The sequence below is a fragment of the Petromyzon marinus genome, chromosome 55 (genome assembly GCF_048934315.1).
Source record: "Petromyzon marinus isolate PM22_M1 ecotype Great Lakes invasive population chromosome 55, UKy_Petmar_22M1.pri1.0, whole genome shotgun sequence".
Taxonomy (NCBI): domain Eukaryota; kingdom Metazoa; phylum Chordata; class Hyperoartia; order Petromyzontiformes; family Petromyzontidae; genus Petromyzon; species Petromyzon marinus.
This window is the reverse complement of record NC_133721.1, coordinates 13,310,823-13,336,176: the sequence shown is the minus strand read 5'-3', so window position 1 is coordinate 13,336,176 and position 25,354 is coordinate 13,310,823. Positions and strand designations below refer to the sequence as shown.

Below are 25,354 nucleotides of genomic sequence, written 5' to 3'. Positions count from 1 at the left end.
ATAGAGTCAGTATCTACTACACACCCTACATACAATAGAGTCAGTAGTATCTACTACACAACCTACATACAATAGTCAGTAGTGTCTACTACACACTCTACATACAATAGTCAGTAGTATCTACTACACAACCTACATACAATAGTCAGTAGTATCTACTACACACCCTACATACAATAGAGTCAGCAGTGTCTACTACACACCCTACATACAATAGTCAGTAGTATCTACTACACACCCTACATACAATAGTCAGTAGTATCTACTACACACCCTACATACAATAGAGTCAGTAGTATCTACTACACACCCTACATACAATAGAGTCAGCAGTGTCTACTACACACCCTACATACAATAGTCAGTAGTATCTACTACACACCCTACATACAATAGTCAGTAGTATCTACTACACACCCTACATACAATAGTCAGTAGTATCTACTACACACCCTACATACAATAGAGTCAGCAGTGTCTACTACACACCCTACATACAATAGTCAGTAGTATCTACTACACACCCTACATACAATAGTCAGTAGTATCTACTACACACCCTACATACAATAGAGTCAGTAGTATCTACTACACACCCTACATACAATAGAGTCAGCAGTATCTACTACACACCCTACATACAATAGTCAGTAGTATCTACTACACACCCTACATACAATAGTCAGTAGTATCTACTACACACCCTACATACAATAGAGTCAGTAGTATCTACTACACACCCTACATACAATAGAGTCAGTAGTATCTACTACACAACCTACATACAATAGTCAGTAGTGTCTACTACACACTCTACATACAATAGTCAGTAGTATCTACTACACACCCTACATACAATAGTCAGTAGTATCTACTACACACCCTACATACAATAGAGTCAGTAGTATCTACTACACACCCTACATACAATAGAGTCAGTAGTATCTACTACACAACCTACATACAATAGTCAGTAGTGTCTACTACACACTCTACATACAATAGTCAGTAGTGTCTACTACACACCCTACATACAATAGTCAGTAGTATCTACTACACACTCTACATACAATAGTCAGTAGTATCTACTACACACCCTACATACAATAGAGTCAGTAGTATCTACTACACACCCTACATACAATAGAGTCAGTATCTACTACACACCCTACATACAATAGAGTCAGTAGTATCTACTACACAACCTACATACAATAGTCAGTAGTGTCTACTACACACTCTACATACAATAGTCAGTAGTATCTACTACACAACCTACATACAATAGTCAGTAGTATCTACTACACACCCTACATACAATAGAGTCAGCAGTGTCTACTACACACCCTACATACAATAGTCAGTAGTATCTACTACACACCCTACATACAATAGTCAGTAGTATCTACTACACACCCTACATACAATAGAGTCAGTAGTATCTACTACACACCCTACATACAATAGAGTCAGCAGTGTCTACTACACACCCTACATACAATAGTCAGTAGTATCTACTACACACCCTACATACAATAGTCAGTAGTATCTACTACACACCCTACATACAATAGAGTCAGCAGTGTCTACTACACACCCTACATACAATAGTCAGTAGTATCTACTACACACCCTACATACAATAGTCAGTAGTATCTACTACACACCCTACATACAATAGAGTCAGCAGTGTCTACTACACACCTGATAGCCATTGCCCCCACGCCGCGGTTATTCTAGTATCTCAAAAACGCGGCACTTGATCCGCCTGGGCCCCCTAAGGTCGGTCGCCGCAGTCGCAAACGCCGGGCGCCTGCTTTGTGTGGCACCTGCGAGCAGGCCCGAGGCCCCGGTGTTCGGCTGCGGAGGGGAGCTGAGTGGCGAGAGCGGCTACCTGGGCAGCGAGGGCTACCCGGGTCTCTACCCGCCTAACCGCGACTGCCTGTGGAGGATCACGGTGAGCGTGTCCCGGGCGCCGTGCCGCATGCCACGTGGCCCGTGGCCACGTGCCGCGTGCCACGCGGCCACGTGCCACGCGGCCACGCGCCCACGTGCCACGCGCCACGCGGCCACGTGCCACGCGGCCACGCGGCCACGTGCCACGCGGCCACGCGGCCACGCGGCCACGCGGCCACGCGGCCACGTGCCACGCGGCCACGCGGCCACGTGCCACGCGGCCACGCGGCCACGTGCCACGCGGCCACGTGCCACGCGGCCACGCGGCCACGTGCCACGCGGCCACGCGGCCACGTGCCACGCGGCCACGCGGCCACGTGCCACGCGGCCACGCGGCCACGTGCCACGCGGCCACGCGTGCACGCGGCACGTGGCCACGTGCGTCTTGGCAGTTCTACATTCGTGAAGGAGAGATGCGCTCATTGACCCCGTGTGAGCTTATCCGTGTTGAGGTTAGTTCGCACCGTCCGTAGCCAAACTTAAACAAGCAGTTCTAAATAAATTAGTTTTAAATGCAGATTTTTAAAGTTTGCATGGCTCCCGTGGCTTCCTAACGTCGGGAGGAAGAGCGTTCCAGACGGCCCGCAGAAACGCATCTAAAAACGTGCCGTGAGGTGACCGTCTTTGTAAGCAGTAACCGTCTAGTTCTAAAGAAATGAGTTTGTCAATCAAGATGATGAATTAAAAGTTTGCATGGCTACAGTGTCTTCCTAACGTCGGGAGGAAGAGCGTTCCAGACGGTCCGCAGGAGCGCGGCCACCGCCGCCTTTGCAAACCGTCACCGCCGAGTTCCTTAAGAAACGAGTTTTTTCCTCCTTCCCCATTGAAAAAGTGAATGATTCCACGCCTCGTGGTTGTGCCTCGTCCCTGGCCAAGGCAGGTGCCTCCCGGCCACCGGGTGCTGCTCTCCCTGCAGCACCTGGACCTGGAGAAGGCGCCGCTGTGCCGCTACGACGCCCTCACGCTGCACGACGGCGGCACGGCGGCGGCGCCGCGGCTGGCGCGCTACTGCGGCGCGGCGCCGCCCGGCAGCGTGCACTCGACGGGGCCCGCGCTGCTGCTGCGAATGCGCACGGACGGCGAGAACGCCGGCACCGGATTCCTCGCCAGCTTCACGGCCGAGAGGCCCGCGCAGCCCGGCAAGTCGCGCCGGGCCTCGCAGTGGCTCACCGCGTCTCGCCGTGTCTCACCGTGTCTCAGTGTCTCGCCGTGTCTCGCCGTGTCTCACCGTGTCTCGCCGTGTCTCACCGTGTCTCAGTGTCTCGCCGTGTCTCGCCGTGTCTCACCGTGTCTCGCTATGTCTCACCGTGTCTCAGTGTCTCGCCATGTCTCGCCGTGTCTCACCGTGTCTCACTGCACCTCACCGTGTCTCACCGCACATCACCATGCCTCACGTCTCACCGTGTATCACCGTGTCTCACACCTCACCGCACCTCACCACGCCTCACCGCACCTCACCACGCCTCACCGCACCTCATCACGCCTCACCGCACCTCATCACGCCTCACCGCACCTCACCAAGCCTCACCGTGTCTCACCTCACCGCGACGTTGCCGGTGGAGGGGGGGGTTTCTTTCGGAATCAGAATCAGAATGTTGTTTTTATACTGGAGGAATCCGATGGGCTTTCAAGATCTTTTTGCACGGATGTCCAGTACGGGGCAGGTCAGAAAGTTACAACAACAAACAATACAGAAACACGACACGAGTGCAAAGTATAGACAAGGTAAACAAATCACTTTAAATATACATACAAATAAACAAATTATTGTTTTATCTGGTGAGACCCACTGAGAAATCTAGAAACCTCCCATGGGGGAGGTTAAATACAATCGAGTAATCATTCGTTTTAAAACATATTCTTTTTGAAAACTCATCTCTTGCGAACTGCTTACTGCGTTTCCGTGTTGGTGTCCTTTCCCCGCACTTCCGATTAGCACCGGTGGGCTACGTACGGGGAGCGAAGGAATGTCAACACATACGTACAAATAGGGCTCTACATCAATCACAAACAACCTTCATTGAATTGTGGGTCTCAAGGGGGAGGGGGGCAGGGGCGATTGCCCTCCCTCCCACCACCCCACCCCCCAGATAATAGCGAAAGGTGATCGCCAAGGCAGGCGCTACGTTTCACGAACGTGGTCTGCGCAATCTCAACTGAGCAATTTTCCAGGCGAATTTTTAACTTTTGGCAAAACTTGGGACCGTGGCACCGGCACGCAACGACGTCACGTGACATCCCTTTTTTTGTTTGCGTCTACCGCGAAACAGAAGGTGCGTATTTCACGCGCTCATAACCAGGGCGGCCTGCCGGAATCGAACCGCGAACCTCCGCAACGGGGGTGGGGAGGGGGGGCGGAGCGAGTCAGAAGCCATCGCAGGGAACGTGAGGCTCGCGAGTCTCCACCCCCCCCCCCCCCCACGTGTGACCCCCCGCTGGATGCCACTGAGTGTCGCTGTGCGGGGCTCCACCCCCCCACGTGTGACCCCCGCTGGGCTCCACCCCCCCCCCACGTGTGACCCCCTGCAGGCGGGAGCGTGTGCGGCGGGCGCCTGCGGGGTCCCAGCGGGAGCTTCTACTCTCCAAACTGGCCACACTCGGACTACCCCACGGGCATCACCTGCTCCTGGCACATCTCGGGCCCGCCCGGCAAGGTGCGCGGGGGCCCTCCCTAGGCACAGACGGCTTTCCCGGTGACCTCTCCTGCCGTCCACCCACCACCGCCCACCACCGCCGCCGTCACCCGGCACGGCCGATTAAGTCGGGTTTGTCACGTGGACAAAAAACGTGACAAATTGGCGATTACTACGCCACCATCGGTGCGATGGCGAGTAAGCCCACGTTTTGCCAGAATTGCGAAGAAGTCTTCCCGCTTCCCGTCATAAATAGCAAGATGATGTCGTCACTATGAGCCTACCGGGTGTGCAGATCAGAGAGTGGAGTTTATTGTAATTGTATCCATCTAAATGGAGTATATTAACCTGAAAATATGCGGTCCATATTTCCAGATGGGTTCATCACAGTTCATCACCGTGAGCCTATCAGGTGCGAAGATCAGAGGTGGGGGAGGAGGTGGGGTTGTAATCGCAACGCATTTGTAGTTACGCGATCCCACCCAAAAAACCTTTATCACGAATAATATTCATCGCGAAAGGCTGCGTGTTCAATTCACCCCTCCCGCTAGTGGAGACAGCGAGCAGTGAGACTTTGTCTGTGGACCGGTGGTCCCAAGCCTCCTGACGCTAAGTATATTCAACTTCTTTCGCTCCGGGTCCCACACCAGAATCCTCGCGTGGCCCCAGAGCGTCGAGACGCACGCGGCGTGGGCCACGCGGCCGCTTCGGTCGCGTCGGATGTTCAGCGTGGCGTTGAGTTTAGAAATCTGCGGCAGTCCCCCCTCTACCCCCCATGGTAGGGCGGAGAACCCCGGGTGCCTTCGTACGTTCCCTCATGTTGAGGGTGCGTTACGCCTGGCCTGTTACACGTCACGTGATATTCCTCCCTCCCCTGCTGCTGTGCATTTGGAGTTTGCGGTGTCTCTCTCACTCTCCGTGGTCACGTGGATTGTTGCTCCGGGTCCTCGGTTTTTTCCCCCTCTACATTTAGAATCAACATCACCACGCGTTCAGAGTATTTGGCTGCTATACATTTCCACGCGATGATGATAAGCCACTTCGTTGAGCTATCATTTGTGATAGCCAGATCGCTTCCGAAACAGAGCTATATAGCTCAGTGGGGCCTTATCGAGCACAATAAAAAAAAATTAGTTTCGTTTAAGTTTGATATCTCCATTCGCTTCTGGGTTCTCGAAATATTACAAAAATCTGCTTGCACACACAAAAAATAAATCCGCGTCCCGGGCAGAGTAGCCGGAGTTGTTTCTGTTGATGAAACCCGCTTTAAATAAGAGCTTCTGAGCTCACGGGGTAATGGAAACTAAACTGAACAAGTCTGGGTTGACCCCCACCTCGCCCCTCACGGCATGCCCCCCCCCCCCCCCGCAGGTGGTGTCGCTGCGCTTCGTCAAGTTCGACGTGGAGCGCGACCCCACGTGCCGCAGGGACCACGTGTCGGTGTTCGACGGCCGCGAGCTGGACGAGGGCCGACGCCTGGGCCGGCTGTGCGGTGACGCGCCGCCCGAGTGAGTCTCCCCACCCCCACCCCCCCCACCCCCCCCCCCACCCTGCGGGTAGCCAACTCTTGACTGAAGCTACTTTTCGGAAGATTTAAATATTCAAATGTTTTTATCGTTATTAAAATATCGTAATTCAAATAGTCGCCGGGAGATCGATGCCAATTCCCGGAGAGACTCGCAGCCAATCCGGGAAGGCTGGCGACCCTATAGAGGGACTCCTCGACTTAAGGACGAGTTAGGTTCCAGAGGTCTGTGCGTAAGTCGATTTGTTCGTAAGTCCAACTTTACTCCTGTCGATTCCAAACGTGTTGTACGGCATGCACACTCAACACGGGGGAATGGTTTTAAAAGTTGTATAATCTCCTGTAGATGTAGATGCCACCGGTTATTCACGTTCTGCAGATGTAGATGCCACCACCGCCCCATCTATTGCGTGGCGGTCGTACTTACGACTCTCGGTCCGAACAGGCAACTGGACATACGGATCAGGTTTGTTCGTATCTCTGAAAGTTCGTGAGTCGAATGTCCATAAGTAGAGGAGTCCCTGTAATGTGACACGGCATCATTCAGTGATTTCTTACCTTAGAATTTTCCCCAATGCAGTGGCGGTGATTTTGAGAGGCTCTTCTCTTGCCGCGTAGGCCGCTGCTGTCGTCGGGCAGCGAGCTCTTCGTGCAGTTCGTGTCGGACCACGGCACCACGGCCGACGGCTTCGAGGCCTTCTACTCCTTCCAGGCCCGAGCCACAAATTCGACCGGCAAAACCACGATCGCCATTACCACGACAGCCAAAACCACGACCGCCAAAACCACCACGTCTGGAACTACCGCCACCGCCAGGATTACAACTGCCGCCAGCAGTCCGCCTACAACAACCTCCACCGTGACCGCCCCAACAGCAGCAACGAGACGGAACAGAGGTATGAGGGGAGCACCAGCTCGCACGTGGCCGCAGCTGTGGCGTGCGTTTCCGCAGGAGTGGCTCAAGGGAGTCTCGAGAGCGTCTGCCCAGGAGGGTTCCGCATCGGCACGTTTGGCCAACTCCGTGGGGAGGCATGTGGCAGAAATCCGGTTAACCCCGGAGACAACGCACACACATCGGAGGGTGTTGACACTCAGCACTTCCACGCAGTCCCACGCCTGCGAACAAAGCCCATCCAAGCACCGGTCAAGCTCGCGCCTGCTGAGCTTCAGAGTATGCGATGACATTAGGCACATTGAGGGCGATACGTTCCGTCGATATGATCGGCCCAGAATGGCGAGATCGATCATTAGGTGAGGGCACATCAGGTCTTGGCAGCTTGCAGGCAGTGCATGCGTCACATAGGCACTCTTATGGGTGCAGATTAACCTCCGATTAGCACGGTTGGCTATTTACGGTGCAATAGAAGTTCAAGGTAAATACATACATATAAGAGGGAACAGTTAATGGCCATACCGAGCATGCACCTGTGGTTTGTGTGACTGAAACGTCTGTGGTTAATTGTGTGTATGTGTGGTTCCCCCAACTTTCAGTTTCTTCAGTAAATCCGCGATCTTCCCCCTGCCGGAAAAAGTGTTTGCGCCGTGGGACACTTGAGAGCAACTACTGCGCTAACGATTTCGGTAAAGTATTTGCCATTATTACCATCGCCCACTGCAGTATTCACTCCGTGCAGTGTTCACTTTGCGTCGTATTCACTCTGAGAATTAGCATCGATATTTATAACCCTATGGCCATGGTACCTCAACATTCAAACTAAAACTATGTCACTATTTTATATAGTTCAGAAGCAACCGGACCACAGATGATAGTTCAAACAAGTGGCATATCATCACGTGGAAATGCAAAGCAGCCAATTACTCTAAATGCGTGATGTTGATTCTAAATGCGGAGGGAAAAACCGAAGGACCCAGAGAAAAATCCACGCGACCACGGGGAGAGAGAGACACGCAAACTTCACATATACAGCAGCAGGCGTCAGGGTCGGGATCGAACCCACGACTCCCTACATACCAGGCGAGGTAGTTAACATCTCCTAGCCACCGCGGCGCCCCTCACACGCCCCCAGTCACCCCTTACCCCACGCAAACGTCCGGCAACTTTCCCGCAGACGCACGGAGTGCCCCCCGGGGCAATCCGAATTTCAAAACTGGCAGGGAAAATTGACCGGTGGGGACGAGGCCAGAAATCAGCAGCTCGCAGGAAGGGGCCCCAAGCTGGAGGAAGACCGCGGTGGTGGAGTGACGGCGTCCGTCGGTCCGTGCGTGCGTGCGTGCTCGCAGTGCTCGTGGGCAGGGTGGTGAACCTGCGGCGCAAGGCCAAGGGCTCCGTGCTCGTCGTCGCCGTGCTCCGGGCGCTGCGGTCCGGGCGGCTGCAACTGGCGCGGGCCGCGGAGCGCACAACCGCCAAGCTGCGCGTCGCCTGCCACACGTGCCCGCCCGTGCGCCAGGGTAGGTGTCCCGCCCCCTCTCTTCACGCCCACGCGCTCCCACCGCCCCCGTAACCGCAAGCACGTTACGATAATTCCGTCTGCTGGATGGGACGTCGTTTGTGAGTGAATAACCATCCCTCATCGTGACTGCCCCGAACGAACATTGGCCGAGATGCGTGAACAGCTTTTGACCGCCATTGCGTCGCAGGAGAGGCACCGTCCGCATTAATTGCATTGCACGAGAACAGTGAATAACGTAACGAATAATAATGATGATAATACCATTATTTACTCATGAAACCCTCACCGAGGCTCGAGATTCTATCCAAGAGGAGCCTGCACTGGGATGTTTGGCTGGTGCCGTTAATGAGTGTTTGGCTTTAAGAAATATGGAGCCCTTGGCAAAAAAACCCGACATCCGCGACGCTCGGCACTGCCAGATCCTGTCCACGCCACGCAGCTGCGACAACACCTGGCAGGCCCTGGTGGTCGCACATCTCAAGCACGAACCGGCGTCGACCACGCTTAGCCCCCCGTGAGGGGCCTGGGCGCGGGCAGGGCGACACAGCTCGTTGGCGCTCCGCGTCCGAGAAGGGGCACGGCCGCGACCCCCCCCCCCGAAACGCAGCGCCGTCACTCAGCCGCTGCCACCGCCGCTGCGCCCCCCCTCCCCCAGGGATGAGCTACGTCTTCATGGGCACGGTGGGGCCGGACCGCGTCGGCACTCTCTCCCCGTACGGCCTCGCGCTGCCCTACTCCGCCAAGCTGCAGCGCACGCTCGCGCGCCTCCACGCCAGGAGGAAATGCTGAGGGCGTCGGCCTGCGAGGGCGTCGACGCCTCACCGCGCCTGCCCTCGCGCCCCTTCACCCCCACCCCCCCCCCCGTGGCGGCGGGGGAGGGGGGCTCGCGTCGGGCCGTGGCGGCCACGGCGCTGTGACGAGTGGAAATCTCAAGCCGACGTTGGGGACATCTCAAGCCGCTGCCGGTTCAAGCAGCATTCCCCCCGCCCCACCTCACAGCGTGCGCTTGCTTGCGCGCGGCCCACAATTCATTGCAACGGCAGATCCAAGGGGGCAAGGTGATGGGGGGCAGCTCCCGCCCCCCCCCCCCGCCCATCTCTCCTCCCTTTCCCCTCCACCTCTTGATACTCAGAAACTTGATGTTGCGTTCAATCAATCTGTTTATATAAGGTGGCAATTTCGCCCCTCAATAAAGTAGGCATCAGAGTGCACATCACAGCGGAACGGGAACGGTAACAGGGGGCACGGAGCAGCAACAGGAATGATAAAAGAGACCCATCACGCCATCGGCGGCTAAGGCCACCGGTAAATTGCAACCGCGCGAAACGAATAACATATGGAAGTTAAGTAGTGAACTTTTAGATGTTATGGGAAGGCGGGTCTGAGTCGGTGCGCCTCGCACAGACCACGGAGTGGAGAGACACTCGGAGCGTTTCGGCTGTCCGGTGGCAGGCAGCGTGAGGGAGTTGGGCCTCCGCTCAAGAAGGCCTTCGTGACCCCAGCTTTTGAATCAGACCGACCACCCGAAATTAAGCAGAGTTCTCACAGATGTTACCATTTGCCTTTAGAAGCTAACCCCCCTTTTCCTGATGACGACCGCTTGTGTTGCCATTAAAACGTCGTAGTTTTTTGTTATTTTCTTTGAACCTATCTACGTGACTTTACCGATTGACCCAAAGATTATTAATTCCTGCAGTCACGAAAGCTTTAAGTCAACATTCTTATAAAAATAGAAAATCTTCATTGTCCGGGAAAAACCTGACTAGGGTCTCACTACTTTAATCAGGAAGGGACCATTTCGAGATGGTTGACTAATTCCTGTTAAATTTTGATTTAAAGCTTTCGTGACTGCAGGGATTCATATTCTTGGTTCTTTCGGTAAAGTCACGTAGAAGGGAAACAATAAAATAATAAAAATATAAAACAATAAAATTCTCACGACGTTTCGACTGCAACACAAGCAATCATCATCAGGTGTGAAAACCACAGCAAGAAAATTTGAAAAAAGTGGCGTTTTTTTTAACGTTAGCACCACGGAGAGAGCGATTTGGCAGTTATTCAGATGGACGAGTCCATCTATGTTCGGAAAAGAGGAGGGGGGAGACGAAAATAATGGATGCGGTCTGAAAGCCACCATAAGCGTGAACAATCAAATCCTTCCAATGAATAACTGCCAAATCGCTCTCCGTGGTGCTAACGTTAAAAACCACCGCCACTTTTTTCAAATTTTCTTGCTGTGGTTTTCACACCTGATGATGATTGCTTGTGTTGCAGTCGAAACGTCGTGAGAATTTTATTGTTTTATATTTTTAGTATTTTATTGTTTCCCTTCTACGTGACTTTACCGAAAGAACCAAGAATATAATTCCTGTTAGCGGAGCGTTCAGCGTGCGAGAGAGGAAAGCGGAGTACCCACAGTAAACCCCAACGAGGAGCGATGACTCTCAAAAGCCCGGCCAACACGGACGCCGAAGAACCCCACTTCCCATGCTGCCATTTCCTGGGCCAGCCGGCGTGGGAGCGGCGCATGCTGGGGCCTCGGCCTCGGCCTCCTCCTCTGGTGGAGCCCTTGCTGACGGCCGCGGCTGCAGCAGGAGAGTTGCGCTTAAAATGCACGGTGGGGGGTGGGGGGGGGGGGACAGCGTTCCCTCCCACGCGACCGGAGGGGCGCGTTCGAGCCAATTCCGACCACGGGGGAAAGCGCGTTGAGGCTTCGCAGGTATCCGTGGCTGGGCGCCGATGACTGTGGACGCTCGTGGGGAGACAAAGGCGGCCGGGCGTCGTGCTGGCCACCCACCCCCCTCGTGCGCCGTGCCGGCCTTCGTAGGGGCTCGCTCACAGCACTTGCCTACACGGGGGGGGTTCTTTGTGTAATACTCCAGTGGCATTGCTAGTGTGCCCATAAACGTCTCGCCGCGTGTTTTTTTTTTTGCAAAGGGGGACCCCCCCCCCCCTGACGGCATCTGTCCCTGTGTGTCGCAAGGTACACGCAGAGCCGGCCTGCAAAGTGGGAACTATTCTGCCAGTAGGGGCCAATGTTGCGATCGGTTATCCAACTCGGTAATATGTCGCTCGTTTTTTTTTTCATCTACAAATTTGCACAGCGTAATAGGATACCAGTGGCGGTTTATGAGACGTGGTATAGACAATGTTATTGTTATCATACTCATGTAAATCACCACGCTGTCTGGGAAGCGATAAAACGAGCGGTTGAAGGTGAGTCTGTACAGCACAATGCCACGTTGGGTATTTTCACGGAGCGTTGCACTCCGCTGTCGATACGGCAGAGTAGCGCCGACTGCCTCGTGTTGAAAACGCTCAAGAAGTACCCAAAGCCGCGGCTCACATTGCCACCATCGACAAAGGTTTATCTGTAAATGGCGCACTTCACTTTACCGACGTTTTTATTTTTAAACTCGGTTGTTGCACTGTATAAGATGAAATGAAAATAAAAAATTTAAACTGAAAAAAAAACACGTTTTATTTTGCCGTCTTTAGGTGTCATTTGTCGAACAAATCGGAACAACGCGAACGTCCAGGATACACCGCAAATCCGAGACCCAAAACATCGCACCTCCTGGCTCTCACGGTGGTGGAACCATCAACCGCATCATCAGAACATCACCGCCAGGCCGATGCGCACCACATCTCATTCAAGAGTGGAAAATCCAAGGCACGAGCCACAGTCGTGTAGCAACCCAAACTATAGACCGTCTAGTAAACCCATGGCGACACACCGACTAAAACTAAACTTTATCTTTGACCAGGTAAAGCCCACTGAGCATATAGGGCTCTCTTTCAGAAGCGACCAGGCCACAAATGATAGCTGCTCAACAAAGGGGCTTGCCACCATCATGTGGAAATGTATAGCGGCGGCCAAAATCATCTACACGCATAGAGATGCATAGAGACCCATAAAGATACATAGAGACTCATAGCGACATATTGTCATAGAGACTTATAGAGACCCATTGAGACATAGAGACCCAAATATATACATCGAGATACACCGAGATAATAGAGAATCAGCGACCCATAGAGATACATATAAGACAAGCCACAGTAGTGCGATTGTGGCCAAGCAAACCCCAAATTATGCACCAAATATTTAAACCACTGTAGTTCTGTGCTTCGACGAAAAAGTAGGAAGAGCAAAACCGAGACGAACTCTCTATCTCTCTCCTGAAGCCGTCTCGTGGTGGCCAGCAGCAATCCCTCAACACCGGCACCATTAGCTCCCGAAGAACACGTTGCGACACGTACACGAAGAACAGCAGATAATTTGTCATGAGGCAAAAGATGTCAATTGTTCTCCACAAACGAAACGTGCCGATTAGTTACTAGTTCAGCACTCACCGGTTGTGTGTTGGAGGGTAAACCCCACTACAACATTTACAATTCGAGTACCGTCACGTTTCGCAAGGTAATTACAACAACAACCACCAGCATCATCAGGCGACAGCCAGAGTAGTGGATAAATCCTCTTCCTGGTTCGGTCTTGAATAGAGGTGGGGATAAGTGTGATGTCAACACTGTGAGCCAAGCAGATGCGAAGACCAGGGACGGGGTGGGGGCGGGTTAATCTAGTCATATCAATTACAATGGGTCGCTATCATTAGTTGGGTTTTCAGAGTCAATCAACGTACACAATGGAAGTTATTCTGCAGGTGGTTATCGGTGAGTCAAGCGCCGCGTGCCAACCCACGGGACTGACAAACACCGTGCTCCCAGCGACATTCAGACTCTGGGTGGCAGACGAAGAGACTCCGACACCGTCGTTTTTTTTTTCTTTCTGTAACCCTCAAGTTTTATTTCGAAAATGGTATTGATTAACGCTGATGATCATGACATAAAATGCACAAAGCACAGTATGGGCACAGCACAGGGCATTGACAATGTATCGTATGTATCGTACTGAGATGTGCCACCACGAATCATATAAATACATTTGAGGACAGTGATAAAGTAGCCGTCAACATGGATTCACTCGGAGAGGAGTCCAAGAGGGGGCATCGCGCGGGTCACCTGCACGCTTTGGTCACTCGCGCTGCGCCGGAAATCATCGACGGCCACGCGGAATCATCGACGGCCACGCCGAATCATTGACGGCCATGCGGGATTATCGACGGCCACGCCAAATCATTAACAGCAATTTAGAATCATCGACAATCGGTCACGCGGAATCATCGACGACCACGCAGAATTATTGACCGCCATGCGGAGTCATCGACTGCCACGCTGAATCATCGACGGTCATGCAGAATCGTCGATAGTCAGCCACGCGGAATTATTGACGGCCAAGCGGAATCATCGACGGCCACACGGAATCATCGACAGCCACACGTCGACGGCCACGAGTAGAGCGACAGACCGGGCGCGCCGCTAGTTGAGTACAAGCTCTCAATCAACAAGCGCTGGAGATTCACCGGAGCATAGGATGAGCCGGCAACAATGAAACCTCGATGTCTCTTCTCTTCAGGGAACACCGATCCAAATCCAACGTGAGGTGTGAGAAAATGTTCAACCAGGGAACCAGCGTAATCGTGTGAATGTGGATTTTTTTTTATTTTTACGGGACTTTTTTTTACGGGACAATTGGACGACTGTGGCTCGCGTCTTTAATTTCCCATTCATGACGGAGATGTGGTGCGCATCGGCCCGGTGATGATGTTCTGATGGTGCAGTTGATGGCTGCACCACCGGCGTCACCGAGGAGGAGACGGAACCGTCAAAAGTCAGGAGGCGCGGTGCATTGGGTCTCGGGATTCGGGGATTATTCCGGACGTTCACGTTGTTCCGCTTTCTTCGACAAACGATAGCGTGAAATACATTGTTCTAGTTACTTGAGCTAATTCAGTTGACGAGCGAGGGTGCGAGCGGCGGTAGCCTAGTTGCGGGTGTGGTAGGTGGCATACTTGGCAGTGCGGAAGCCCAGCAGGTCGCGCATCTCATTGCGGAACTTGCCCAGGTCCTGGCGCAGCTCGCTCAGGCTCTCGACCGTGGCCTGCTCCGACGTGTGCCGCCGTCGCCGCGCCGCCATGAGGTAGCGGTGGACCAGGCAGCACATCACCTTCTGGTAGCTGGCGGCGCGGCGCGCACGCACGCTGCGCCACTCCTGCGGCGGGGGGGCGACAAAATGGCCACCGCGTGAACGCCGCCCGTCAGTCCGCCTTTCGCGCTCGTGAGCCGATGTCGCCGCGAATTTCTACGTGGAATGAACCACAACGCCTCGCCGAGCGGAGATCCATCGTCACGCGAGCTGCGGTCAGCCTCGCAGCGGCGGCGCTTTTCGGGTGAGCTCCTGCGGCCGTCTGGAACGCTCTTCCTTACGGTATCTTCCTGATTGAAAGCTCATTTCTTTAGAACGACTTTTTGGGCTTAGTTTGTTCTTCCCCCGCACCTCCGATTAGCACGGTTGGCTACGTACGGTGCGAAAGAAGTTCTGCATTGGTTTCCTCAAAGGTTTCTTCAATTTCCTCCCATATCTAAAAAAACCCCCATACAATATCACTGGCATTGGCCAAGCATCCCAATGCTGAATATGCAAATTACTCAACTGGGGTAACATAAACCGACGATGTACCCTCAGTGAAAACTTGGAAGGACCCTCCTGCAAAGAGAGTCTTGAGAATCGGTGAGGCTTTCCTGGATTAAACAAGTGTGAGAATACGGTGCAACAATACAGCACAACAGCGTAACCAAGCATGACCACCGACAGTACGCGAAGTGTCTCACGTACCCCTAGAGATGTCTCACGTACCCCCTAGAGATGTCTCACGTACCCCCTGGAGATGTCTCACGTGCCCCCTAGAGATGTCTCACGTGCCCCCTAGAGATGTCTCACGTACCCCCCTAGAGATGTCTCACGTACCCCCCTAGAGATGTCTCACGTACCCCCTAGAGATGTCTCGCGTACCCCCTAGAGATGTCTCACGTACCCCCTGGAGATGTCTCGCGTACCCCCTAGAGATGTCTCACGTACCCCCTAGAGATGTCTCACGTACCCCCTAGAGATGTCTCACGTACACCTAGAGATGTCTCACGTACCTCCTAGAGATGTCTCCCGCGTACCCCCTAGAGATGTCTCACGTACCCCTAGAGATGTCTCACGTGCCCCCTAGAGATGTCTCACGTACCCCCTAGATATGTCTCACGTACCCCCTAGAGATGTCTCACGTACCCCCTAGAGATGTCTCACGTACCCCCTAGAGATGTCTCACGTACCCCCTAGAGATGTCTCACGTACCCCCTAGAGATGTCTCACGTACCCCCTAGAGATGTCTCACGTACCCCCTAGAGATGTCTCCCGCGTACCCCCTAGAGATGTCTCACGTACCCCTAGAGATGTCTCACGTGCCCCCTAGAGATGTCTCACGTACCCCCTAGAGATGTCTCACGTACCCCCTAGAGATGTCTCACGTACCCCCTAGAGATGTCTCACGTACCCCCTGGAGATGTCTCACGTGCCCCCTAGAGATGTCTCACGTACCCCCCTAGAGATGTCTCACGTACCCCCTAGAGATGTCTCACGTACCCCTAGAGATGTCTCCCGCGTACCCCCCTAGAGATGTCTCACGTACCCCCTAGAGATGTCTCACGTACCCCCTAGAGATGTCTCACGTACCCCCTAGAGATGTCTCACGTACCCCCTAGAGATGTCTCACGTACCCCCTAGAGATGTCTCCCGCATACCCCCTAGAGATGTCTCACGTACCCCCTAGAGATGTCTCACGTACCCCCTAGAGATGTCTCACGTACCCCCTAGAGATGTCTCCCGCGTACCCCCTAGAGATGTCTCACGTACCCCTAGAGATGTCTCACGTGCCCCCTAGAGATGTCTCACGTACCCCCTAGAGATGTCTCACGTACCCCCTAGAGATGTCTCACGTACCCCCTAGAGATGTCTCACGTACCCCCTGGAGATGTCTCACGTGCCCCCTAGAGATGTCTCACGTACCCCCCTAGAGATGTCTCACGTACCTCCTAGAGATGTCTCACGTACCCCTAGAGATGTCTCCCGCGTACCCCCCTAGAGATGTCTCACGTACCCCCTAGAGATGTCTCACGTACCCCCTAGAGATGTCTCACGTACCCCCTAGAGATGTCTCACGTACCCGCTAGAGATGTCTCACGTACCCCCTAGAGATGTCTCCCGCATACCCCCTAGAGATGTCTCACGTACCCCCTAGAGATGTCTCACGTGCCCCCTAGAGATGTCTCACGTGCCCCCTAGAGATGTCTCACGTGCCCCCTAGAGATGTCTCACGTACCCCCTAGAGATGTCTCACGTACCCCCCTAGAGATGTCTCACGCACCCCCTAGAGATGTCTCACGTGCCCCCTAGAGATGTCTCACGTACCCCCTAGAGATGTCTCACGTACCCCCTAGAGATGTCTCCCGCATACCCCCTAGAGATGTCTCACGTACCCCCTAGAGATGTCTCCCGCATACCCCCTAGAGATGTCTCCCGCATACCCCTAGAGATGTCTCACGTACCCCCCTAGAGATGTCTCACGTACCCCTAGAGATGTCTCCCGCGTACCCCCCTAGAGATGTCTCACGTACCCCCTAGAGATGTCTCACGTACCCCCTAGAGATGTCTCACGTACCCACTAGAGATGTCTTCCACGTACCCCCTAGACATGTCTCACGTACCCCCTAGAGATGTCTCACGTACCCCCTAGAGATGTCTCACGTACTCACTAGAGATGTCTCACGTACCCCCTAGAGATGTCTCATGTACCCCCTAGAGATGTCTCACGTACCCCCTAGAGATGTCTCACGTACCCCCTAGAGATGTCTCACGTACCCCCCTAGAGATATCTCACGTACCCCCTAGAGATGTCTCACGTACCCCCTAGAGATGTCTCACTTACCCCCTAGAGATGTCTCACGTACCCCCCTAGAGATGTCTCACGTACCCCCTAGAGATGTCTCACGTACCCCCTAGAGATGTCTCACGTACCCACTAGAGATGTCTTCCGCGTACCCCCTAGACATGTCTCACGTACCCCCTAGAGATGTCTCACGTACCCCCTAGACATGTCTCACGTACCCCCTAGAGATGTCTCGCGTACCCCCTAGAGATGTCTCACGTACCCCCTAGAGATGTCTCACGTACCCCCCTAGAGATGTCTCACGTACCCCCTAGAGATGTCTCACGTACCCCCTAGAGATGTCTCAACGTACCCCCTAGAGATGTCTCACGTACCACCTAGAGATGTCTCATGTACCCCCTAGAGATGTCTCACGTACCCCCTAGAGATGTCTCCCGCGTACCCCCTAGAGATGTCTCTCGCACCTCCTAGAGATGTCTCTCGCGTACCCCCTAGAGATATCTCACGTACCCCCTAGAGATGTCTCACGTACCCCCTAGAGATGTCTCTCGCGTACCCCCTAGAGATGTCTCACGTACCCTCCTAGAGATATCTCACGTACCCCCTAGAGATGTCTCACGTACCCCCTAGAGATGTCTCACGTACCCCCTAGAGATGTCTCACGTACCCCCTAGAGATGTCTCTCGCGTACCCCCTAGAGATGTCTCACGTACCCCCTAGAGATGTCTCACGTACCCCCTAGAGATGTCTCACGTACCCCCTAGAGATGTCTCTCGCGTACCCCCTAGAGATGTCTCACGTGCCCCCTAGAGATGTCTCACGTACCCCCTAGAGATGTCTCACGTACCCCTTAGAGATGTCTCCCGCATACCCCCTAGAGATGTCTCACGTACCCCCTAGAGATGTCTCACGTACCTCCTAGAGATGTCTCACGTACCCCTAGAGATGTCTCCCGCGTACCCCCCTAGAGATGTCTCACGTACCCCCTAGAGATGTCTCACGTACCCCCTAGAGATGTCTCACGTACCCCCTAGAGATGTCTCACGTACCCCCTAGAGATGTCTCACATACCCCCTAGAGATGTCTCCCGCATACCCCCTAGAGATGTCTCACGTACCCCCTAGAGATGTCTCACGTGCCCCCTAGAGATGTCTCACGTGCCCCCTAGAGATGTCTCACGTGCCCCCTAGAGATGTCTCACGTACCCCCTAGAGATGTCTCACGTACCCCCCTAGAGATGTCTCACGTACCCCCTAGAGATGTCTCACGTGCCCCCTAGAGATGTCTCACGTACCCCCTAGAGATGTCTCACGTACCCCCTAGAGATGTCTCCCGCATACCCCCTAGAGATGTCTCACGTACCCCCTAGAGATGTCTCCCGCATACCCCCTAGAGATGTCTCCCGCATACCCCTAGAGATGTCTCACGTACCCCCCTAGAGATGTCTCACGTACCCCTAGAGATGTCTCCCGCGTACCCCCCTAGAGATGTCTCACGTACCCCCTAGAGATGTCTCACGTACCCCCTAGAGATGTCTCACGTACCCACTAGAGATGTCTTCCACGTACCCCCTAGACATGTCTCACGTACCCCCTAGAGATGTCTCACGTACCCCCTAGAGATGTCTCACGTACCCACTAGAGATGTCTCACGTACCCCCTAGAGATGTCTCATGTACCCCCTAGAGATGTCTCATGTACCCCCTAGAGATGTCTCACGTACCCCCTAGAGATGTCTCACGTACCCCCCTAGAGATATCTCACGTACCCCCTAGAGATGTCTCACGTACCCCCTAGAGATGTCTCACGTACCCCCTAGAGATGTCTCACGTACCCCCCTAGAGATGTCTCACGTACCCCCTAGAGATGTCTCACGTACCCCCTAGAGATGTCTCACGTACCCACTAGAGATGTCTTCCGCGTACCCCCTAGACATGTCTCACGTACCCCCTAGAGATGTCTCACGTACCCCCTAGACATGTCTCACGTACCCCCTAGAGATGTCTCGCGTACCCCCTAGAGATGTCTCACGTACCCCCTAGAGATGTCTCACGTACCCCCCTAGATGTGTCTCACGTACCCCCTAGAGATGTCTCACGTACCCCCTAGAGATGTCTCAACGTACCCCCTAGAGATGTCTCACGTACCACCTAGAGATGTCTCACGTACCCCCTAGAGATGTCTCACGTACCCCCTAGAGATGTCTCCCGCGTACCCCCTAGAGATGTCTCTCGCACCTCCTAGAGATGTCTCTCGCGTACCCCCTAGAGATGTCTCACGTACCCCCTAGAGATGTCTCTCGCGTACCCCCTAGAGATGTCTCACGTACCCTCCTAGAGATATCTCACGTACCCCCTAGAGATGTCTCACGTACCCCCTAGAGATGTCTCACGTACCCCCTAGAGATGTCTCACGTACCCCCTAGAGATGTCTCTCGCGTACCCCCTAGAGATGTCTCACGTACCCCCTAGAGATGTCTCACGTACCCCCTAGAGATGTCTCACGTACCCCCTAGAGATGTCTCTCGCGTACCCCCTAGAGTTGTCTCACGTACCCCCTAGAGATGTCTCACGTACCCCCTAGAGATGTCTCACGTACCCCTTAGAGATGTCTCCCGCATACCCCCTAGAGATGTCTCACGTACCCCCTAGAGATGTCTCACGTACCCCCTAGAGATGTCTCCCGCATACCCCCTAGAGATGTCTCCCGCATACCCCCTAGAGATGTCTCACGTACCCCCCTAGAGATGTCTCACGTACCCCTAGAGATGTCTCCCGCGTACCCCCCTAGAGATGTCTCACGTACCCACTAGAGATGTCTTACGTACCCCCTAGAGATGTCTCACGTACCCCCTAGAGATGTCTTCCGCGTACCCCCTAGACATGTCTCACGTACCCCCTAGAGATGTCTCACGTACCCCCTAGAGATGTCTCACGTACCCCCCTAGAGATGTCTCACGTACCCCCCTAGAGATGTCTCACGTACCCCCTAGAGATGTCTCACGTACCCCCTAGAGATGTTTCACGTACCCCCTAGAGATGTCTCACGTACCCCCCTAGAGATGTCTCGCGTACTCCCTAGAGATGTCTCGCGTACCCCCTAGAGATGTCTCACGTACCCCCTAGAGATGTCTCACGTACCCCCTAGAGATGTCTCACGTACCCCCTACAGATGTCTCACGTACCCCCCTAGAGATGTCTCACGTACCCCCTAGAGATGTCTCACGTACCCCCTAGAGATGTCTCCCGTACCCCCTAGAGATGTCTCACGTACCCCCTAGAGATGTCTCACGTACCCCCTAGAGATGTCTCACGTACCCCCTAGAGATGTCTCACGTACCCCCTAGAGATGTCTCACGTACCCCCTAGAGATGTCTCTCGCACCTCCTAGAGATGTCTCTCGCGTACCCCCTAGAGATATCTCACGTACCCCCTAGAGATGTCTCACGTACCCCCTAGAGATGTCTCTCGTGTACCCCCTAAAGATGTCTCTCGCGTACCCCCTAGAGATGTCTCACGTACCCTCCTAGAGATGTCTCACGTACCCCCTAGAGATGTCTCACGTACCCCCTAGAGATGTCTCACGTACCCCCTAGAGATGTCTCACGTACCCCCTAGAGATGTCTCTCGCGTACCCCCTAGAGATGTCTCACGTACCCCCTAGAGATGTCTCACGTACCCCCTAGAGATGTCTCACGTACCCCCTAGAGATGTCTCCCGCGTACCCCCTAGAGATGTCTCTCGCACCCCATAGAGATGTCTCTCGCGTACCCCCTAGAGATGTCTCACGTACCCCCTAGAGATGTCTCACGTACCCCCTAGAGATGTCTCTCGCGCACCCCCTAGAGATGTCTCACGTACCCCCTAGAGATGTCTCACGTACCCTCCTAGAGATGTCTCACGTACCCCCTAGAGATGTCTCACGTACCCCCTAGAGATATCTCACGTACCCCCTAGAGATGTCTCACGTACCCCCCTAGAGATGTCTCACGTACCCCCTAGAAATGTCTCTCGCGTACCCCCTAGAGATGTCTCACGTACCCCCCTAGAGATGTCTCACGTACCCCCTAGAGATGTCTCACGTACCCCCTAGAGATGTCTCACGTACACCCTAGAGATGTCTCACATACCCCCTAGAGATGTCTCACGTACCCCCTAGAGATGTCTCCCGCGTACCCCCTAGAGATGTCTCACGTACCCCCTAGAGATGTCTCATGTACCCCCTAGAGAGGTCTCCCGCGTACCCCCTAGAGATGTCTCACGTACCCCCTAGAGATGTCTCGCGTACCCCCTAGAGATATCTCGCGTACCCCCTAGAGATGTCTCACGTACCCCCTAGAGACGTCTCACGTACCCCCTAGAGATGTCTCACGTACCCCCTAGAGATGTCTCACGTACCCCCTAGAGATGTCTCACGTACCCCCTAGAGATGTCTCTCGTACCCCCCTAGAGATGTCTCCCGCGTACCCCCTAGAGATGTCTCACATACCCCCTAGAGATGTCTCACGTACCCCCTAGAGATGTCTCCCGCGTACCCCCTAGAGATGTCTCACGTACCCCCCTAGAGATGTCTCACGTACCCCCTAGAGAGGTCTCCCGCGTACCCCCTAGAGATGTCTCACGTACCCCCTAGAGATGTCTCACGTACCCCCTAGAGATGTCTCACGTACCCCCCTAGAGATGTCTCACGTACCCCCTAGAGATGTCTCACGTACCCCCTAGAGATGTCTCACGTACCCCCTAGAGATGTCTCCCGCGTACCCCCAGGGCTACGGTGTACAGCAGGGTGCCCTAGCCGAAGCCGAATTGTTGAGCTCCCCCCCCCGCCCCCCGTGGGGGACTCACGCGGACGCTGTTCTCGCGCTTGGCCCTGCCGCTGGCGGTGTGAGACAGCACGAGCTTGCGCAGGCCGCCCAGCGCGTAGCAGATGGTCTTGGGGTGCGGCAGCAGGTTGAACGGGGGCGGCAGCGTGCACTTGTCATCAAAGTAGCTGAGCCACAGCTTCGCCCGGGCGAACTTCCACTCCTTATCCTCGTGGTCCTGCTTGGGGGCGAGGGATGACGGTGGTGGATTTAGTCGGTGAGGACGCTCGGGCTCCGAGACCTCTCGCTCGCTCGCGGGGGTGGGGGGGGGTGGGGATAATGCAGCACGCGTTCGGACAGACGCAGGCCACTGGCGGACTTGGGGCATTCAAGCGTCGCTGTCAGCGTGAGACGGCACAGTGGATCGGAGGTCAGAACGCTGAGCTGGCGCCGTTGAGATCCTCGGTTTTTTGGATCCATGCGGCCGCCCGTGACCAAACTGGGCTCCCAGTGGGTGCGACGGTTTGAATCTGGTGATCGGTAACTGCGCACAAAAACAACAAACCGAATCGCATTCGGTGTTGCACTTCATTCGCGTAGATTTCAGGTTCAAAAAAGATATATACATCCGTTTGACTCTATGTACGGTGCAAAAGAAGTTCAACATACATACACACACATAGGACCAACATTCTGAGAGTGGAGCCCTAACGGGTGAGGCATTAAAGGCCGCTCGAAGGCATCTTTTGGGAGACTCACCGCCGCCTGCTTACAAGGCCGGCTCACTATTTATTCATTAAAAATCTCTCTCCCGCGGCCGCTCCCCGGCACACACAAGGGCGCACCGCTCTCGGCGAAATTTCCAAAAGCGTTCGTCATCTGACGACGGTGACCCCCACCCGGGGCGGCAAACGAAACGAAACTCCGCAACGGAAGAGTGATCCATGACTGTGAGGGTGCCAGCTGAGGAGGTGGCACGGCACAACGACGCTGACAGCTTTGAAACGGCCGCCCGTCCCTGCGAGCAACGTCGCCACGCTAATTGGACATCTCGTGTCGTGGTGGGGTGGGGGGGGGGGAGGCGAGGGATAGTTTTGAATCTGGCAACAAGTAACCGCGCGTCTAATTTTAGCGTCACACCCAAGCCACGCGCTGTCACGCACGCGCTGCGGTCGCGGCTCGAGCTGGCGGTCCAAGTGCAACACCGAGTCGCGTGGGGACTCGCTGTTTAAAGTCCGACTCCACCCTCAGCAAGGTCCTCCACCCCTCGTGCTGACGCCGCACTTCGACTCGTCGTCGCGTTCACGTCGCCCCGCGTCGCGTACGCTCACGGCGATCAGCTGGAAGCTGTTGTGCAGCACGGCGACGAGCAGCTTGGCCAGGACGATGACCACCACGACGTTGTAGGTGCCCACGATGAGCGCCCCCACGAACGACTGCAGCTCGTCGGCCGTGGAGACGCGCGTCACGAACAGCGCCACGTGTGCCAGCGAGAAGACGTACCAGAAGAGCGCCGAGCACGCGCCCAGGAACCTGCGGCGACGAAGAACAACGGCGACAACGTGCGGAGCGTCACCGGAGGCGTGAAGGAAGCGCGGGAGAGGTCAGGAAAGGTCAGGGAAATTGGTTGGCCACCGCACACGGACGGTCACCGCATACATGAGTATGGGTCTCTATGGGTCTCTTCCTTCAGATATTAGGAAGACACTGGAGCTACGTGCTTTTAAATCATCATCATCATCATCTAGATCGAACACTCATTTCTTTAGCACTGCTTTTTTCCCTTAGTTTGTCCTTCCCCCGCACCATAGATTAGCCACGGATAGCTACGTACGGTGCGAGAGAAGTTCAACGCACGGTACGTGCATGCGTACGTACGAAACGAGAGGGCGCAACATCGTGGCGCGGCATGTGGCGAACCAACTGGGACCCAGCGCCAACGACAGCAGCAGCAGCGTCGTCATTATTATCGCTGTCGTAACACATCACCCCGCAGCCTTCCTTTACACAAGGGGTGGGGGTGGACTCACCACGGCTTACAAGGCAGTGGCTCGTGGCTGACTCAGTGCAGCTCAGCGATATTTGTGGTAGTCGGTGCTATCATTTGGGGCACCGCGGTGGTGAGATGTTAACTACCTTCGCCTTGTACACAGGAGGTCGTGGGTTAGATCCCGACCCTGACACCTGCTGTATATTTTGAGTTTTCGTGTCTCTCTCCCCGTGGTCGTGTGAATTTAGCTCCGGGTCCTCCGGGTTTTCCCTCCACATTTAGAATCGACATCACCACGCGCTTAGAGTATTTAACTACTTTATTATGAATATTTAACTACTGCCATAAATGTCCACGTGTTCATAAGCCACTTCGTTGAGCTGTTATTTGTGGCCAGGTCGCTTCTGAAAAAGAGCTATGTCGGCTCAGTGGGCCTCACTTGGTAAAAATAAACAATAGTTTATCGTTGTTATACCCAGATGGTGTCTGTGTTGTGGTCAATCACACGAGTGGGCTCAGCGTGGAGTTACAATGTCCGTGGTGAGGTCAGTGTTGGGTCTGGAGTTCGTGTTTATCGTGGCGTAAGATTCGCATTATGGCTTTGAGATGTCCGGAGCCGTGATGGCTGTGCATGCGGCCCATAACCCAGCACTGACCGCCTTACCTGGTAAAAATAATAAATAGTTTAAATGGTTATAGCGAGCGGGCGTGCGTGCGAGCGAGGGCTCACGAGTGGAAGGTGTCGTTGCTCTGCCGCTCGCAGAAGATGCCCGGGCAGTCGGCGCCCTCGTCGGGGAACTTGGCGTAGAGCTGGGTGAGGCCCACGGCGAACGAGACGAGCACCAGCAGGTACATGCCCAGGAACTTGACGAAGTCGCGCAGCATGCGCCCCATCGAGATCTGCGGCGGCACGGCCGGCGGCCGGCATCCGACACGGCCACGACGAGACTGTCACGTGAAAACGAAGACGTCTGCCCGCACGTGCCAAAGTGTTGACCCGATTTGTGACCGATGAGGCTCCTTAAGATTTTTCCGTGGAATTCAGTCGTGAATAGACTGAAGCTGGATGGGTGAGGAATCCGATCAACGCGTCATTGAGCTTGTGTAATTATTTGCGGTTGGCCACGTATGTTGCTGCCTGTAACCCGGCGCTGTGGAGGCAGCAGCAAGGGTTGGTCGATCACCGCACGGATGTTGCTAAA

General features: G+C 54.4%; 2 protein-coding genes across 3 annotated transcripts in view; one reads left to right on the top strand and one right to left on the bottom strand.

Annotated features, from left to right (window-relative positions):
* Positions 1-11,987, top strand: part of LOC116954527 (procollagen C-endopeptidase enhancer 2-like) — a 35,592-nt gene extending 23,605 nt beyond the window's left edge. The window contains exons 2-9 of the mRNA XM_032975100.2: positions 1,840-1,957; positions 2,837-3,095; positions 4,486-4,610; positions 5,961-6,097; positions 6,733-7,010; positions 7,606-7,695; positions 8,356-8,523; positions 9,181-11,987. Coding sequence (XP_032830991.2) covers positions 1,840-1,957; positions 2,837-3,095; positions 4,486-4,610; positions 5,961-6,097; positions 6,733-7,010; positions 7,606-7,695; positions 8,356-8,523; positions 9,181-9,314 — 1,309 coding nt within the window. The 3' untranslated portion in view covers positions 9,315-11,987. The remainder of the gene's footprint in view (positions 1-1,839; positions 1,958-2,836; positions 3,096-4,485; positions 4,611-5,960; positions 6,098-6,732; positions 7,011-7,605; positions 7,696-8,355; positions 8,524-9,180) is intronic.
* The window catches only part of TRPC1 (transient receptor potential cation channel subfamily C member 1), a 28,060-nt gene continuing 14,687 nt past the window's right edge, over positions 11,982-25,354 (bottom strand). The window contains exons 11-14 of one of the 2 annotated variants that reach the window (XM_032975292.2): positions 24,883-25,052; positions 23,494-23,695; positions 22,206-22,403; positions 11,982-14,640 (exon numbers count right to left, since the gene is read on the bottom strand). In XM_032975292.2, the coding sequence (XP_032831183.1) occupies positions 14,413-14,640; positions 22,206-22,403; positions 23,494-23,695; positions 24,883-25,052 (798 nt within the window). In that variant the 3' untranslated portion in view covers positions 11,982-14,412. The remainder of the gene's footprint in view (positions 14,641-22,205; positions 22,404-23,493; positions 23,696-24,882; positions 25,053-25,354) is intronic. The other variant, XM_032975293.2, reaches the window with a different exon arrangement.